Below are 14487 nucleotides of genomic sequence, written 5' to 3'. Positions count from 1 at the left end.
ATGTGATCACTTTAAGAATAGTTTTATTGTGTTCCTTGACCCTCAAAACATGGATCTGGATACCTTATTTGTTCAGTTATCTGCAATAATGGCTGAGATATAGTGAAAGGTGTAAAAGAGTAAAACTCGATTTGTAGGGTAAATAAACACTAATTTGGGAAAAAAATATACGTGGGACAATTTGTCAACTTTTTAACATAGCTAATCGTTTTTTACACAATTTTTCCAATCTAGAAAAGCTGATTAGAAGTATATTTCAGGGGGGTGCATGATACCCCCTTCTACCCACCCAACTACATCATGATTGGAATGAAAGGTATATGGAGGTAGAACAGTTACAGTGGAAGTCCATTTAAAAGTGCAATGATGGCATGAGTACAAATCCTTTAAGTAAATGTAGCTACACAATAATGTTGAAACACCAGATACAAGTAAGAGGGCTGTTCAAAATCTTATTTAAGTAGTAACAGGTTTATTAATACAAAATAGTAGCAATAATAATAACTGACCTTTTTCAATATTATATATTGGGGACCTACAATTTACAACATAACAATGCTTCCTACCGTAAACACTGGTTTTCTATGGAATATCTAAATGTGCAAATGACAATAAAAAAATAATATTTCCCTTTAAATCGTACTGGAGCTGAAGAAAAACTTTGTTACATTGCTAAAATCCTCTCTCAATTTTTTCAAGCAGTTTTCAAAACATAAGTTATGATCAGTCGTAATCAGTGTGGACATTTATTTAACAATGCATTTACAAAACTTTCATTCCAACTCAGTTGATGAGCTGAAGTTTACAAGCCTTCATGTCTTCAGGTGTTTGACATTTATTTATTCTTTGCGCTTGATCGTTTGTTTCCTGAAGAATCAGCGTGTCTTTAGGAACAAAGAAAAATCTGCAGATTTGGCAAGAGCCAACTCAGTGCAAAAAATATCATTTGGCATTATCACCAGCCGTTCCAGGGAGATGTAGTTGGGCAGGTCTGGCTTATACTGAGCCTTTCCAAGGTACTCGAGGAACTGGTGGCGCTCTCTGATACGCATTAACCTACAATTTAGGACCTATGGGAAGATATATCAAATGTTAACATTATAATTTTGAATATGCAATAATTCACATTTGTTTTTGTTTAAAAAAAATCAACAACCAAAAGCTTTCATTCTACCTGTGGGAACTTGGCGATCAGGTCGTGGGGCACCTTCATGGTATTGTGGACGAAGTCAAATATTTGGGGCAGCTTCCTTGGGTCTCTTGTCAGAACCTTCGGGACTGTAATAACTATGTGTTGGATCTCGTTTTCCTTGAAGCCGAGCTCCATTTCCAACACCTGTTGAAAATATTTACATAAAGGAATTTAAAACACTGCACTCCACAGTTACTCAATGATGTTATCTAATAATGTCCTTTGTCATCCAGTACCTTCAGGTTCTCTTTAACGGGCTCCAGACTGCCACACAGTAATTTAGGTCGACGTGCTAAAATGTCCCGTGTCTGGAGAGAGAAATAAAAGTCAATTGAATTTTGTGAAAAAATAACAGAGACAAACATGGCTAGGCTTCACAATGAGATCCCTCCCATCAGCTAACTTACATTAGAAGCACTGAGTTTGAGTATCTGCTGGTAGAAGCCCATTCTGTTGTCCAGCCTCTTCACACTGAAGTTCAGTATATACGGAACTCTGGACACCATGGATGCAACCGTCTCAGGGCTGAAGTTCTGTGACTTGAGAAAGTTCACCCTTTGAAACACCAAAAAAGACAACATTATTAAAGGTCCCATGACATGGCCATTTCTACTGATCATAATTCCATTGTTGAGGTTTACTAGAATAGATTTACATTGTTCAATGTTCCAAAATCACATTGGTTTACAGCATCTCTGTATAGTATGTATATTCACTCTCTGTCCTACACGCCTTGTTGGAGCTCCTGCCCCCCCCCCCCCCCTCCCTATGAGCCCACTTTGCTCTGATTGGTCAGCTCGCCCACTCAGTTCTGATTAGTCAACCACTGTTACGGCGGAACATCAGTGTTTATGTGTTACAATGGCGTTAGCAACCAGAAAATGACACCAGTAATGACAAACAGATGAGAATGCTGCGTGGGGTCTGGGTGCCGTGTTGGCGTGACGTCAACCTGCCCCGGAAGAAAAAAATGGAAAAAGAAAAATCTCCAACGAGGCGTTCTGGGGCAGCATAAACACGTCTTTTCTGTGTTAAGAGTTTTACTCGCTACAGGGTGTACTTTGAGGGTTTGTGACTTTGCAGACCGTTTACATGCAGAAAAAGCTACATAACAATAATAACCGGAAAAGCATATGATGGGACCTTTAAAACAAACGTATAACCACCCTCAATTATTCTTTCAATTCATGCCAATTTCTTGCACAAATGGCTGGCTAACTTTTTGTAAAGAAGGGAGAAAAATGGGATTTCACAAGAATAATAATAGCTTTACACATCAGATTTATTAAGGAGCTTTTTCAAGTTTTTATATTGTATTAAATGTATTTCAGTATTATTGAAACATGAGGTTCTTCTGTATTGTAAATCCCTACTACATACAGTAAGATTGTTTCATTAAACTTCTCTCATCAATCTGATTTCATTTAGAATAAATTATTTGGAAAATATAAATGAGTGAAATGTTTTTTGTCACCTGGAATGCAGGTTCTCCAAACTCTCAGTGAGAACGAAGGGGTTTTGCGTGATGATGTGACCAAAACGAGATACGTCCACACCTATATCTTTGAGGAACAGCAGCTTTGGGGACACATCTGTGTTTAAGTCGAGCTTCAGTAGCATGGAGCCCACATTGGGCCTTTGTTCAAGGATCCACAGATTTACACCTGCAATGAGAAGATAAATGATCACAAACGTGTAGCTGACATGGGTACTAGATCATTTCCTGTATCACAGTATAGCTAAATATGCCTTAAAACTACAGGTGTTGTGAAATATATTTAAAAAAATCTGAAGTTTAATTACCCAGCTCCACCAGTTTGCTGAGCGTCTCAGACTTGTCGACATAGTCTTTTAGAGAGATGGATGCAGGGGGGATGTCAGAAGGGACTGTTATACTGACAGCCTCTTCCTCACTGATCAGCTCTAATGCTGAAACCTCAGCAGCGGAATCCAGATCTGGTAAATCAAGAAAAAAGACAGAACAATGTATTCAACTCCCTCTCAAGATAAATGAACACTTAAATCAAATGCTAGTTATATTAAAGGTCACCTATTATACAAAATCCACTTTTTCATGTCTTTTATACATAAACATGTGTCCCCTCTGTGTAAAGAGACTCTGAAAGTTTCAGGAAAAAAGATTCGCTCACTTTTGGCCAGCGATTTGTTGGCTTGTGGAACCATTAGCCAATCACCAACCAAGGTACCCACCCCCCACCTTATCACCTGAATCTCTACCTAGAGCACCATTGTGTTATTTTTAACCAAATATCTCGCAGAGGGGCGTTGGGAGTGGCTCCTTATTTTTATCTAATGTAAAAGACACAGAATAAGCACTTTTGAAACAGGGCTGAAACAGAGGGGATTATGGGATGCTACAATACATGATCGGTTTCGTATTTTGAGCCAAACACTTCAGAGACATGTTTTGTGTATATCTGAGACCTATAATATATTGATGAAAAACAGTATAATAGGGGACCTTTAAAAGGGATTTAGGCAAATTAATATACCTAATGGCATATTAGGCACAGACACAGCATCTCTGATTGGCAACAGGGGGCTCTTGTATGCTACAACATCAGCTGTAGAGGTTTCTTCAACATTCTTGTTTTCCAAAGCTTCAGTTGCCAGATGTTTGGTAGCCAAGTCACTGTAACAGAACATCTGTTGTTTCCATCTCTGTCTCGTCTGGGTTGTTGTGTGATTCCCGTTGTTAATCGAGAAATCATTTAGGATTTTGATTGATCCCCTTGTAATGCAATGTCTAACTTGAGTGTTATACTGCCAGGTGCGAGCCACTGCCTTGGAGCAGAGGAGATTTCTGCCTTGTTGACAGAGCTGTGTACAGGATGAAGCCATGGTGAATCTGCAAAGGAATTATTTGTTTTAGTTTTTCTGTCAAGCATATGAATAATTGCAACATTGAACTATTATAAATAGGTAAAAGGTTGACAACAATATCAGATTGTTATTAGCTTAGTCTTATAGGTCTCCTTATGATGGAATAAATGTATTGTTAGTACAAGTATGAGTATGAGTACAATATACATTCTGATTACATTTACTTTTGTAAATGCAGAAGAAAATTACAATTTGTATCATTCCTATTTCCAATAAAAGTATTAAAGAGCAGTATAGTACTTGCTCAATCAAACGCATATATATGTTGTAATATCTGCAAGGTCATACTGTTTGTAACTCAATGTGTATATTTGTGTTTTTAACTTCATGCGTATGTTTTTCTAGTGGCTGCTTGATTTAGCTGTTCGTGGGTTTGGTAGCGTGTAGAAATAAACACTGTGTCATTCATATTGAGAGAAGTTTAGGAATATTTCACCTTTCAATTTGTTTTTGTGTTAATGCAGGTAAGGTTAAGAAATAAAACATACGTTTTGTATAGAATGTTGACCTACAAGAGGCTAGGTTTGAAAGCTAGCATGCTACAATAATATAACGCCTCTTATAGTCTAAGTCACCAAAGCCAACATATTATTTTAGATTAACGTTTTACTCACAAGTATTGTATCCTCAACTCAGCTATCTCATTCACCAGTATGTCTCAAAGTCATCCGTTATCAACGCCGCGTGGGTAACATTACCGGAAGAATCACCGGAAGTGTCACTTTTCTGGGATGTACCACAACGGCATATTTGTGGGTGCCACCAAAGGCACTTAATATACATAGATAATTTGAAAAGCAAAAATATTTCAATAGGGGAATGACAGTTATACAATCGAAAATGTTCTGTCTTCCACTTTCTTACAATGTGTCTTTGGTTTAAACTACAGCGTGGATCTTCCTATGGTATTTTCAAATATAAACCGCCTCGTTAGCTCAATGGTTTAGTCCATCTACAGTGTTCCTGCTAAACAGCATCTACTTGTCTATCTGCTTTTCAAACTTCTAGTATAAAGGCGTTGCAATTAATAAAATAGCCAACAACTGCAAAATGCCGGTCGCTGTGTCTCCAAAAACGCACCGGGAGGATGATGTCAACTATAACTTGCATTTCAGAATGATAAACGAGCAACAAGTGGACGATATCTGCCTTGATTTCTTCTACAAACCGCACACCATCACACTCCTGACAGTCACTGTGCTCAGCCTGATGTACTTTGCGTTTACAAGGTAAACCACAGTGTGTACTATAATGTAATGTAAATATACACAGAGGTAGATAAGCTTGGGATTGTTAACTAGTGATACTGTTATGATACAGGGATGATGAGCAGTCTGATAACAACCTCCGAGTTGGTCTTTTGGTGGTTGTCTCCTTCTTCTTGGTCATCAGTATCCTGGCCTTTCCTAATGGTAAGTTGTATCTTTAATTTAACACACAGCAATAAATGGTACTCTTGGAACCAGCCCATGCTTATGTCTTGTCTTCTGAACTGTAGTTCAAAGTCTACTGAGATAAATCTGCAATATATTGACAATGAGTTGATTTAACTAAGGCATTTTTCAAGCACGGACACAAAATATTCTCTGCACACAGCTTCTCAAATGTGAGGACATGCTGCTTTTCAGGATATATTCAATAATTTTTTTTTTTTTTTTAAACCGCACACATAACTTAACATGTTTGAATGGTCAGCACTATTCAAACGTTTGAAATAAAATTGAGAGTTCAAGATTTTGAAAAGTTTAAATCTAGAATTAAGTATTTAGAATAACAACACAAGTATGATTTCAGTGTGAAATACTTGATCTAATTCAACACTAAGTGTAGCCTAAATATCAGGTGGTTGACAGATAGCTGAAGTTTTTTGCCATATCGACTCACCTTGGTGGACTTTGAGCAAATGTGCTTATTCTAGGAATAGTGCAAACACAGTAAAAATCACTTACCCGGTGTTCTTTTTTCTTCATCAGGACCTTTTACCAGGCCACACCCTGCAGTATGGCGAGTGGTGTTTGGTGAGTGTTGTCGTCGCATCTTTAAATCAGCTGCTGTTTAGAGAAAGTGATGAGTTTTTAATGTTTATTTTATTATCTTTTCTTTTTAATGACTGATTTTAAATGCCATTTTCTTAATGTCTTCCATTTTTGTAAAGCACTTTGAATTGCCTTGTGTTGAAAGGTGCTATATAAATAAACTTGCCTTGCCTTGCCTAGGCAAATGTACAAAGAAACACAATATTCATATAAAGCTCTTTAAGATCTTTAATGCGTGCACGCATGACGCCTCCCCAGGAGTGCTGCGGTCTGTGAGGCTCAGCTTTTTAAAGGCATCAAGACATGCACGTCACACAAACCCAAACACTCATCAGATGCCCCCCCTCGTCATAAAAGGCTCCCAACTTGTTTATCTTCATTCCTGTCTATCCTGTAGTTTCATACTCCCTTCCTACAACACCAAAGCATCTGTTATGACAGGATTTTACAACACAATTACATTACATTAGAATAACACTTTATTAAAAGCTTTAATACCATAAAATTGCTACAACAGTTTCCAAATACATCTAATTTGCTTTGATTATTTAATCCAACCAGCTTGGATCTGGGCTAGATTTGTTTTGATCCTAACTCTCTCCTCTCCCCTGTAGGACTCAGTGTGCTGTACTTCCTGTTTCTTGTCTTCCTCCTCTTCCTCAACTGGGACCAAGTAAAGTTACTGATGTACTGGCTGGACCCAAATCTGCGCTATGCCAAACGGGAAGCTGATATCATGGTGAGGATATTTTTGTTTCTTGTACTCTTGATCAGACTAAGTTCAGCAAATTCATTTCTTATTGTTAAAAGATGTCAGGATCAATCGAAGGATTAAGGATGTATATTTCTTGGATATAGAGGTTGAGGAAATATTTACCAAGGCTTCAGCCTTTCACCCAGTTAATCACTCTCTCCCGTTGTCAGAGTTCGGGAATGTGACCTCAGAAGGCCACTCTCTCCTTGGGAATAGTTTTGACTAGAATTAGAAAAATACTTGGGATTTGGGGAGAGATCTTCAGAATTGTCTGGGCAGGAGTGGTATCACCTCGTTGCTGCAGCAAATCCCTTTGTCAACTCTCTGGCCGTAATGCCCAATAAACCTTGAAGTGTCTGACACACGTTCAATGTCTACAGTGTTCCCCTTGTGTTCTGAGTCCTTGCTCCAGAAAGTTATTTTAAAACAGAAAGTTGAGATGAGAAGACTTCAAACGCTTCTTATCATTTAGTCACTTTTCTCTTCCAGGAATATGCTGTGAACTGTACAGTGATAACATGGGAGCGGATCCTGACCCACTGCGACATCTTTGCATTGGGTCACTTTGCAGGCTGGGCTGTAAAAGCTCTGCTCATCCGCAGCTACGGCCTCTGTTGGACCATCAGCATTACCTGGGAGCTCACTGAGGTAAAATGCATCTGTTCAAGATGTGGACCAAAACAGAAATGTAGTTTACGAGGTCATTCAAATGATCTGCACATAACAAGAGCTGTCGCTGTGACTGCTGCCAGTTGTTGACTCGGGAGCTTAGATTACAGCATTTAGCCTGCCATGGGATTTACTCATCAGAGAATTGACTGCGTTACCAATCAACAAGGTGCAAAAATAATCCAAACTATAGAAGGCTTCAAATGGTTTATTAACTAAGGCTCCTCTAACAATGCAACATATAATCTACTTAACATAAAAGTAAAAGACGTTAAAAGTGCAATAAAAAGACAGTTGTACTTGTCTACAGTGCATTATGAACATACAGTGCTTTAATGGTGAACCTTTACAGAGCTCAGGAGTTTAACAGTCTTATGGCCTGTGTGATAAAACTGTCTCTGAATCTGTTGGTCTAGGAATAAAAGACCAACTTGTCCCGTGATAAAAAAAAAAGAAAGCTATTTCACAATATATATATATATATATATAAGAAAATTATGTTCACGCTGCTTTCTATTTTTTTTTTCCACAGCTGATCTTCATGCACCTGCTGCCGAACTTTGCGGAGTGCTGGTGGGATCAGGTGATTCTGGACATCCTGTTGTGTAATGGAGGAGGCATCTGGATCGGTATGACCGCCTGCCGGTATTTGGAGATGAGAACCTACCACTGGGCCAGCATCAAGTCAGTTTGGCTCTTGTTCTTAATCTTCAACTTTTATCTTTTCTTTACACTGTCCTTAAACACTTAAAGTGCCTCTTTTAAAAGCATAAGGTTTAATTAGTAGCTTAGTTTTTATGCTGTTTACTTTTGATACATCTACAAAATCAGGTAGTCCTGGCAGATTCTTATATAGTTTGTGATCCTAAAGCTATGCATACTACGTTCTAGGGCTGTGCGATTATGGCAAAAATCATAATCACGATTATTTTGGTCAATAATTGATATCACGATTATTAAATACGATTATTCATTGACTTTGAAAACGTCAATTTATTGAACTTTAAAACAAATTAAAATAATAATTTGAACAGTATCTGTTTAACTGTTGATTACCCTGAACGTATAATTAAACTGAAAAACCAATAAATAAAATAAATGATACATTTATATTTACATTTACATAAATAATATCAAAATAATAAATACCAATAAAAAAAGATCAACAAATATTTTGGAGCGCACTTCAACAAGCTACTAAACATATATAAATAAATTAGACTATAAAATAAATTAGATCAAATATGTTGCAGTGCACTGTCACAACCTAGCAAAGCAAAATAATCGTTTTTTTCGATTATGTTGTTTTTGTAATTGTGGCAGGCCAAAATCGTAATTGCGATTAAAAAAACGATTAATTGCACAGCCCTACTACGTTCAATGCAAGATTACATTTTGTTGGGAAAATACTGAATGTTCCTTCTATATCAGAGTAGCACATAATAACAGAGGCCCTACGTAGCTGTGTACGTAGCCGGATGTATGACTACATGGATGACACTCATGAGACACTGTGTTGAAGTTATGATAGCTATGTTCCTAATATTGGCATGATGACACAGCCCCTAGAGAGATAGGCGTATGACTATCATGTGTATTGCTTGCGCAGGCCTTAGCCAGTCTTTACTAATGTCAGAATACTGCTTTGAACCAGTATTCTTCCATCTTGTTGACTGTAACACCCTCTCTTGTATATAAGCATATCAAGGACTTTACTCTGGGAACTATTTGTCCCACGCAGCCCTGTGTGTGATGACTACTTCCATTCTTGCAAGGATAATAAATACATGTATCCTGATATTGAAGACCAAGCCGGTGACGAGTGATATTTTTCTAACACATTTGTATGTATCTCGATATCCTCTATAAAGTGCGCATATTTTGTTCAGGGAAATCCACACCACCACAGGGAAGATAAAGCGAGTGGTGCTCCAGTTCACCCCGGCCAGCTGGACTTATGTGCGCTGGTTTGACCCAAAGTCCTCCTTTCAAAGGCTGGCAGGCATCTATATCTTCATGATCCTCTGGCAGGTACTGTGCTGTATTCCTTGATCTTTTACTTGCTTTTTGGATTGTTTGCACTGTTAGAGCTGTATCTGCTGATTATCAATTAATAATATTCTCTAGAAAAACTCCACATTTGTTAGTTATCTTGCTGCTCACAACATATCCATAAGTAATCCTTTAACCTTGTCTGTCTTACATCCTTTATCCTCACAGCTGACAGAGTTAAACATGTTCTTCCTGAAGCACATATTCGTCTTCCAGGCGTCTCACGCTTTCAGCTGGTTACGCCTCATTGTCCTTGGAGCCATCACTGCACCCACTGTACGGTATGTTCAGCCTTCAAGTACACCAAACAACAAAAGTCTGGAAACAATGTTTATGGTAGTATTTATTCCTGGTGTTACAAAATTAAGTGGCAGTTGTTGGCCGATTTTTGTCTGACATTCAAAACTTAAAATGCTTACTATGTTGTTGATAAGTGAAAATGTCCTTTTTTTCAACCTCTTTCAGACAATATTATGCATATATGACTGACACTGAGTGTAAACGAGTTGGCACCCAATGCTGGGTGTTTATGTAAGTATATTTTGTCTTGTCCCTTAGAAACATTTAACAGGACTGAAAAGAAGACCATAAAAAAATAATTAAATTGGCGATTACAAAAGGAGGGCATTTGCAGCAGAGCAAGGTCAAATACAATACCATTTTAGTCATAGCTTACTGCATTATAATACCACACCTTTTGTATAAAAAGTGTTTATTTCCACTTGCAGACTGTTCTTCCATTATGTTTTTAATTGGTATTATTTGAAGGACTGTCACAACATTTTGAGTTTTCCTCATTTCTTTTTTTATTGCAAACGCCATGTTTTGGGTCAAACCCACTTGTCAGCCTGTCATTAAAATTGCAGCATTGTAGTTTTACAACTGATAGCAGTGAACTTTGTCCAGTGTATGGTAGGTTTCCTTTGATCTTGTCAACATATAGCATAATAAAGGGGCTGTGCTGGATCGCCATCCCTGTTTTTAAATCAAACAAATCAGAGTGGCAGTTTAACGACACGTGATTTGGGTTTATGGTTGTGTAATGTATTGGCCGGCTAAGCAAGGTATGTTGTAGATTCAAATATGATAACCAATCAGATTTTGACACACCTTATTTCAGATACCGACTACTTCCTTCAAGTGGGAACATCTCAGTCAAATTTATAGCGGTCCACACTGAAACCAGTTTTGTGTTGGTCACATGCCCACAATCTCGCCCTTTTTTTCCTGATTTTACAAGCTTATTTAGTGCAGACGACAGGCAAATGGTTCATGTTTAAACAGGTTTTATATTCCCCTTTTTTAACAGTGTACTTCTAGCAGTCAATTGAAATTCATAACGTAATGTAGTTATTGACCTCACCTGAGACTCAAAGCTGCATATGCCCTCAGTCTGCTCTAGTTTCCATAGCAACGAGACAGGCTCCCTCCGTCTGCATGACACACATAACGTTGAATAAGGCTCTCTTGTTCAGCCTTTACAATTGAGTTGCATTTCCCACAGCAGGAGTATAGCGAATGAATATTGTTACGGGTATGAACGGCGAGGGAACAATAATAAAAAGCACATTCATCTGCCGCCAGGTGTATGCATTCACAGAGGTGCTCCACTGCAATGAAATGGTGCTGCCATGAGAGGGGGCCATTGTTAAATACAAAAACTTCACCTTACCATTTATCTAACACTTGTATATTTCCCTTTAGTGCCATCTCTCTCCTCGAGGCTCTTGTTTGTGTTAAATTTGGTAACGACTTGTTTTCCAAGACACAAGTTCGCTATGTGCTCCTGTGGCTGGTGATTCTGGTAAGAAAAACAAGAGTGTATATGTGTGTGTGGACTGAATAGATGCATCCTGATTATGCAACTATATTTCCTGTGCAAAGACCATAACCGAGATGCCTTTATGTACATTTTCATAAAGGGAAACCAACCACTGTTAATGTATATTACACACCTTCATGGACAAGTATTGAAAGGCACTGGGTTTCATGCCGACCTCTGCTTTCATGTTTCTGTTTCGTAACAGTCACAAATGTGTGTCAGAGATCTGAAGCATGTTTTTAAATCTGACTTGAGTGCTTAACGCAGCTGCATATTTCCTGGATGCTACTCATGAGTTCATCACAATGTTTGACCCCTTCAAACAGCTCAAAGGTGTAACTATTTCCATTCTTGCTAGCTTGTTCACATGCAAAACAAGTGTGGTTATATTTATTTCTGATAAAAATAATTTTTTCTCATGCCCTCTGGGGTAAAAAAACAAAAGAAGAGTGTAACTTGACTTTAATGCTTTCTCTTCTACATTTTAGGCCTTCATCACACTTCTATGTCTATATGGGATGATGTGGTACGAGCAAAAGAAAATGAAGGTGAGATGTTTTTTTTTTTAAAGCTTCTGTTATATTTTAAGAATTAATTTACTTGTACTGTTTTAAGGGTAAATATAGTCAAGATGACTCATTGTAGTTCAAATAAAATCCACAATAAGTCCTTTTTAATTCACTTTGAGTTGCAATACTAGGAAAAGCACAGGTGTTAACATTAACTCTGTTCTATTCAAGTTTGACAGCGAGTCAGTTTGTACAATACCAGGAACCTGAAATAAATTATGTTATTACTATTTATACTTTCCCTGTCCTACTGTCTGTTAATCCCTGTGGTGTTTCTTGCTTGCCATGTGGTTACTCTTTAGAGCTGTTCCTCCTTTTTGCCCACTCTAAACCTCCTTCTGTTTACAGAGCCTTTCTGTACAAAGTGAAGACCACGATGGCAGCAGTGTTGACGAGTCGTGCGGTGTCGTCCCAGTTGGCATAGCAGGTTAGTCTCTTAAAAGGCAGATTAATGACAACTTTTCTTTAAACTCCATCCCAAATGTAAAGCATACTTTGTCTGTTTCCCTTCATAGCTGAGAGAGATTCATTGAGTTTACAACCTACAAAACTGAGGGAAGCATCTGTGAGGAACAGATTTGTGAATGAACATGGAGGAAAGGAACAATAAACAAGAGCACTTTTACTTCCTCTATGAAAGGGTGAAGGACGCAACCAACAAGGAGCATAGAGTATGCAAGTAAATGTACTAAAAACATGTTGTAAAAGTTGCTTCCTAGGGGTAAGAACGCAAACTCCAAAACAAATTCACACCAACGAGCCTTTATACAATCGGGTCAAAGGTGAAACACCAATTACAGCTTAGGCAGCATTTACAAATCTTAATACTGAAGGAAAAGCACGTAATTGGTCTTGCATTCGATGTCAATTATTTCAACCAGACTTGATCAAGTAAAGAATATGCACTGGATTTTGAATTTAAAAAACTGCCTTTTTTGACCGAAAACACTAGAAGGCTGCATACACACATCATGTTCTACCTAAAATGACTAAACGTTGTTTGGACACTTTGCCCTGTGGGAAATGTAATGTCCAGTCAGGGAAATGTTTATACTAATGTTTACTAAGAGTTTTGTTTTGCACCTAACCTCTTTAACTATTTTTTTAATATGACTGTCTACTCAATGCAATGCCTTGCTAGAAAGCTAAAGAGCACATCGTTTTGTAAGACATTTCATTTGGTGATGAGTTTTTGTTTAACTTTTTGGATTTGATACATTTGTGTTTTGTATGTAATCATTTCTAAAATCAACCACAATTAACACTGATTTGTAAAACAGTAAAGCAGTGGTAGATACACTACTGTTTGCTTTTCTGCAATCATATTTATATCAGGAGAGATGTTTTTGTGTACTTTTAAATGAGAAGTAGAACCAAGTGTTACTAGACCAACTGTAGTGTTTTCATGTTACCCTTTTTAACTCCAAATTATGTGAAACTGTGGACATTAGTGTTTCTTTGTTATTAGAGGGTGAAGTTCATGATAGGTGTGCTAAGAGAATACTGTGACATTTAATGTAAAAGCACTGTGGTGGTATGAAATAGCAGAGGATACGCCCTTGTGAAATTATCTTTTCACTGGCTATTGATTTTTTTTAATGATCCGAATGTGATATTAATATCAGAAAGTTAGTGATTAGTCAATATAAGTTGTTTTTAATATCATTGAATGATGCAATAAAATTCATAATTGATATCAGAGTGTGTTTTCAAACTTCCTAGTTGTCAGCTTTTTGAATTTGTATTTATGTTTGAATTACACTTTTTTGTTGTAGTTCTGCCTAAGTGGTTTTAGTCCTTTGGCTCTCTACAAAGCTGTAAGTGTCAGCCTGACTGTACTGTATTTAATTTAAAGTGTTAACATTGTTATAACCTCTAATAAACTCATAATTTGTACTGATTATAAAATGTATATGGGTTGGTTTGCTTGTTTTTGAACACATTATTAAATGACCACATATAGTTTTTATTCACAAAATGAAATTACAAACAGTACGCAATCAATACGTATCGTAACATTTACATCCCATAGCACATGACACATACAATATTTCTACAGACAATAAAAAAAATTGTCTATAAATGCATGAATCTGAATAATACTTAAACTAACCCAAACATAAACACATTATTGATAAAGCAATTGTAGTTGTAAAAATACTCCATTTGTTACAGTTTTCCTTGAAATATATAGGGTCTTTGGGATATTTGGATTTCATGAAACAAAGGTTGAGTTTCATTATAGTGATGATGGCTGGGGTCCTTATACATAGGGAACCAATCACGAATTTGGCTAAAGTTATTAAAACATTAACCAGTTTTGTCTTCTAAAAAGACTGCGTTTTTGCTACTTAAAGGTAGGGTAGGTAAGAATGGAGAAACCAGCTCGAGTGCGCTAGAATTTGAAAGTACACAACCGAAAAAAATCTGCCCCTTCCTTCAGACTTCCTTACAGAGCCCCTCCTCCAACACACACGAACGCGAACATG

At 37.4% G+C, this 14487-nt stretch overlaps 2 protein-coding genes across 2 annotated transcripts; one reads left to right on the top strand and one right to left on the bottom strand.

Annotated features, from left to right (window-relative positions):
- Positions 1 to 450: 450 nt before the first annotated feature.
- On the bottom strand, positions 451 to 4816 carry mterf3 (mitochondrial transcription termination factor 3). Its single transcript, XM_034124919.1, has 8 exons — positions 4711 to 4816; positions 3706 to 4061; positions 2996 to 3148; positions 2667 to 2856; positions 1600 to 1747; positions 1429 to 1500; positions 1175 to 1336; positions 451 to 1070 (listed from the first exon to the last, which is right to left on the bottom strand). The coding sequence occupies exons 2-8, from the start codon at positions 4052 to 4054 to the stop codon at positions 876 to 878; spliced, it is 1269 nt and encodes a 422-aa protein (XP_033980810.1). The 5' UTR covers positions 4055 to 4061; positions 4711 to 4816; the 3' UTR covers positions 451 to 875.
- A 244-nt stretch (positions 4817 to 5060) lies between these two features.
- ptdss1b (phosphatidylserine synthase 1b) lies at positions 5061 to 13907 on the top strand. The gene is made up of 13 exons (XM_034124918.1): positions 5061 to 5325; positions 5417 to 5508; positions 6070 to 6114; positions 6747 to 6871; positions 7376 to 7534; positions 8088 to 8239; positions 9445 to 9586; positions 9776 to 9888; positions 10073 to 10138; positions 11312 to 11411; positions 11918 to 11977; positions 12347 to 12425; positions 12514 to 13907. The coding sequence occupies exons 1-13, from the start codon at positions 5147 to 5149 to the stop codon at positions 12606 to 12608; spliced, it is 1407 nt and encodes a 468-aa protein (XP_033980809.1). The 5' UTR covers positions 5061 to 5146; the 3' UTR covers positions 12609 to 13907.
- Positions 13908 to 14487: the final 580 nt, after the last annotated feature.

Source organism: Trematomus bernacchii, unplaced genomic scaffold, assembly GCF_902827165.1.
Source record: "Trematomus bernacchii unplaced genomic scaffold, fTreBer1.1, whole genome shotgun sequence".
NCBI lineage: Eukaryota > Metazoa > Chordata > Actinopteri > Perciformes > Nototheniidae > Trematomus > Trematomus bernacchii.
Note: the sequence above shows the minus strand (reverse complement) of the source record. Positions and strands in the feature narration are given on the sequence as shown.

Bases quoted from the DNA above. Each gene is read 5' to 3' on its own strand.
- mterf3 (XM_034124919.1), bottom strand. From the start codon at position 4,054: ATGGCTTCATCCTGTACACAGCTCTGTCAACAAGGCAGAAATCTCCTC. The intron at 2,857-2,995 runs GTAATTAAACTT...TTCTCATTGCAG, and splicing joins CAGCAAACTGGTGGAGCTGG to GTGTAAATCTGTGGATCCTT. The intron at 1,337-1,428 runs GTACTGGATGAC...TATTTTCAACAG, and splicing joins CCGTTAAAGAGAACCTGAAG to GTGTTGGAAATGGAGCTCGG.
- ptdss1b (XM_034124918.1), top strand. From the start codon at position 5,147: ATGCCGGTCGCTGTGTCTCCAAAAACGCACCGGGAGGATGATGTCAAC. The intron at 6,115-6,746 runs GTGAGTGTTGTC...TCTCCCCTGTAG, and splicing joins AGTATGGCGAGTGGTGTTTG to GACTCAGTGTGCTGTACTTC. The intron at 6,872-7,375 runs GTGAGGATATTT...TTTCTCTTCCAG, and splicing joins AACGGGAAGCTGATATCATG to GAATATGCTGTGAACTGTAC.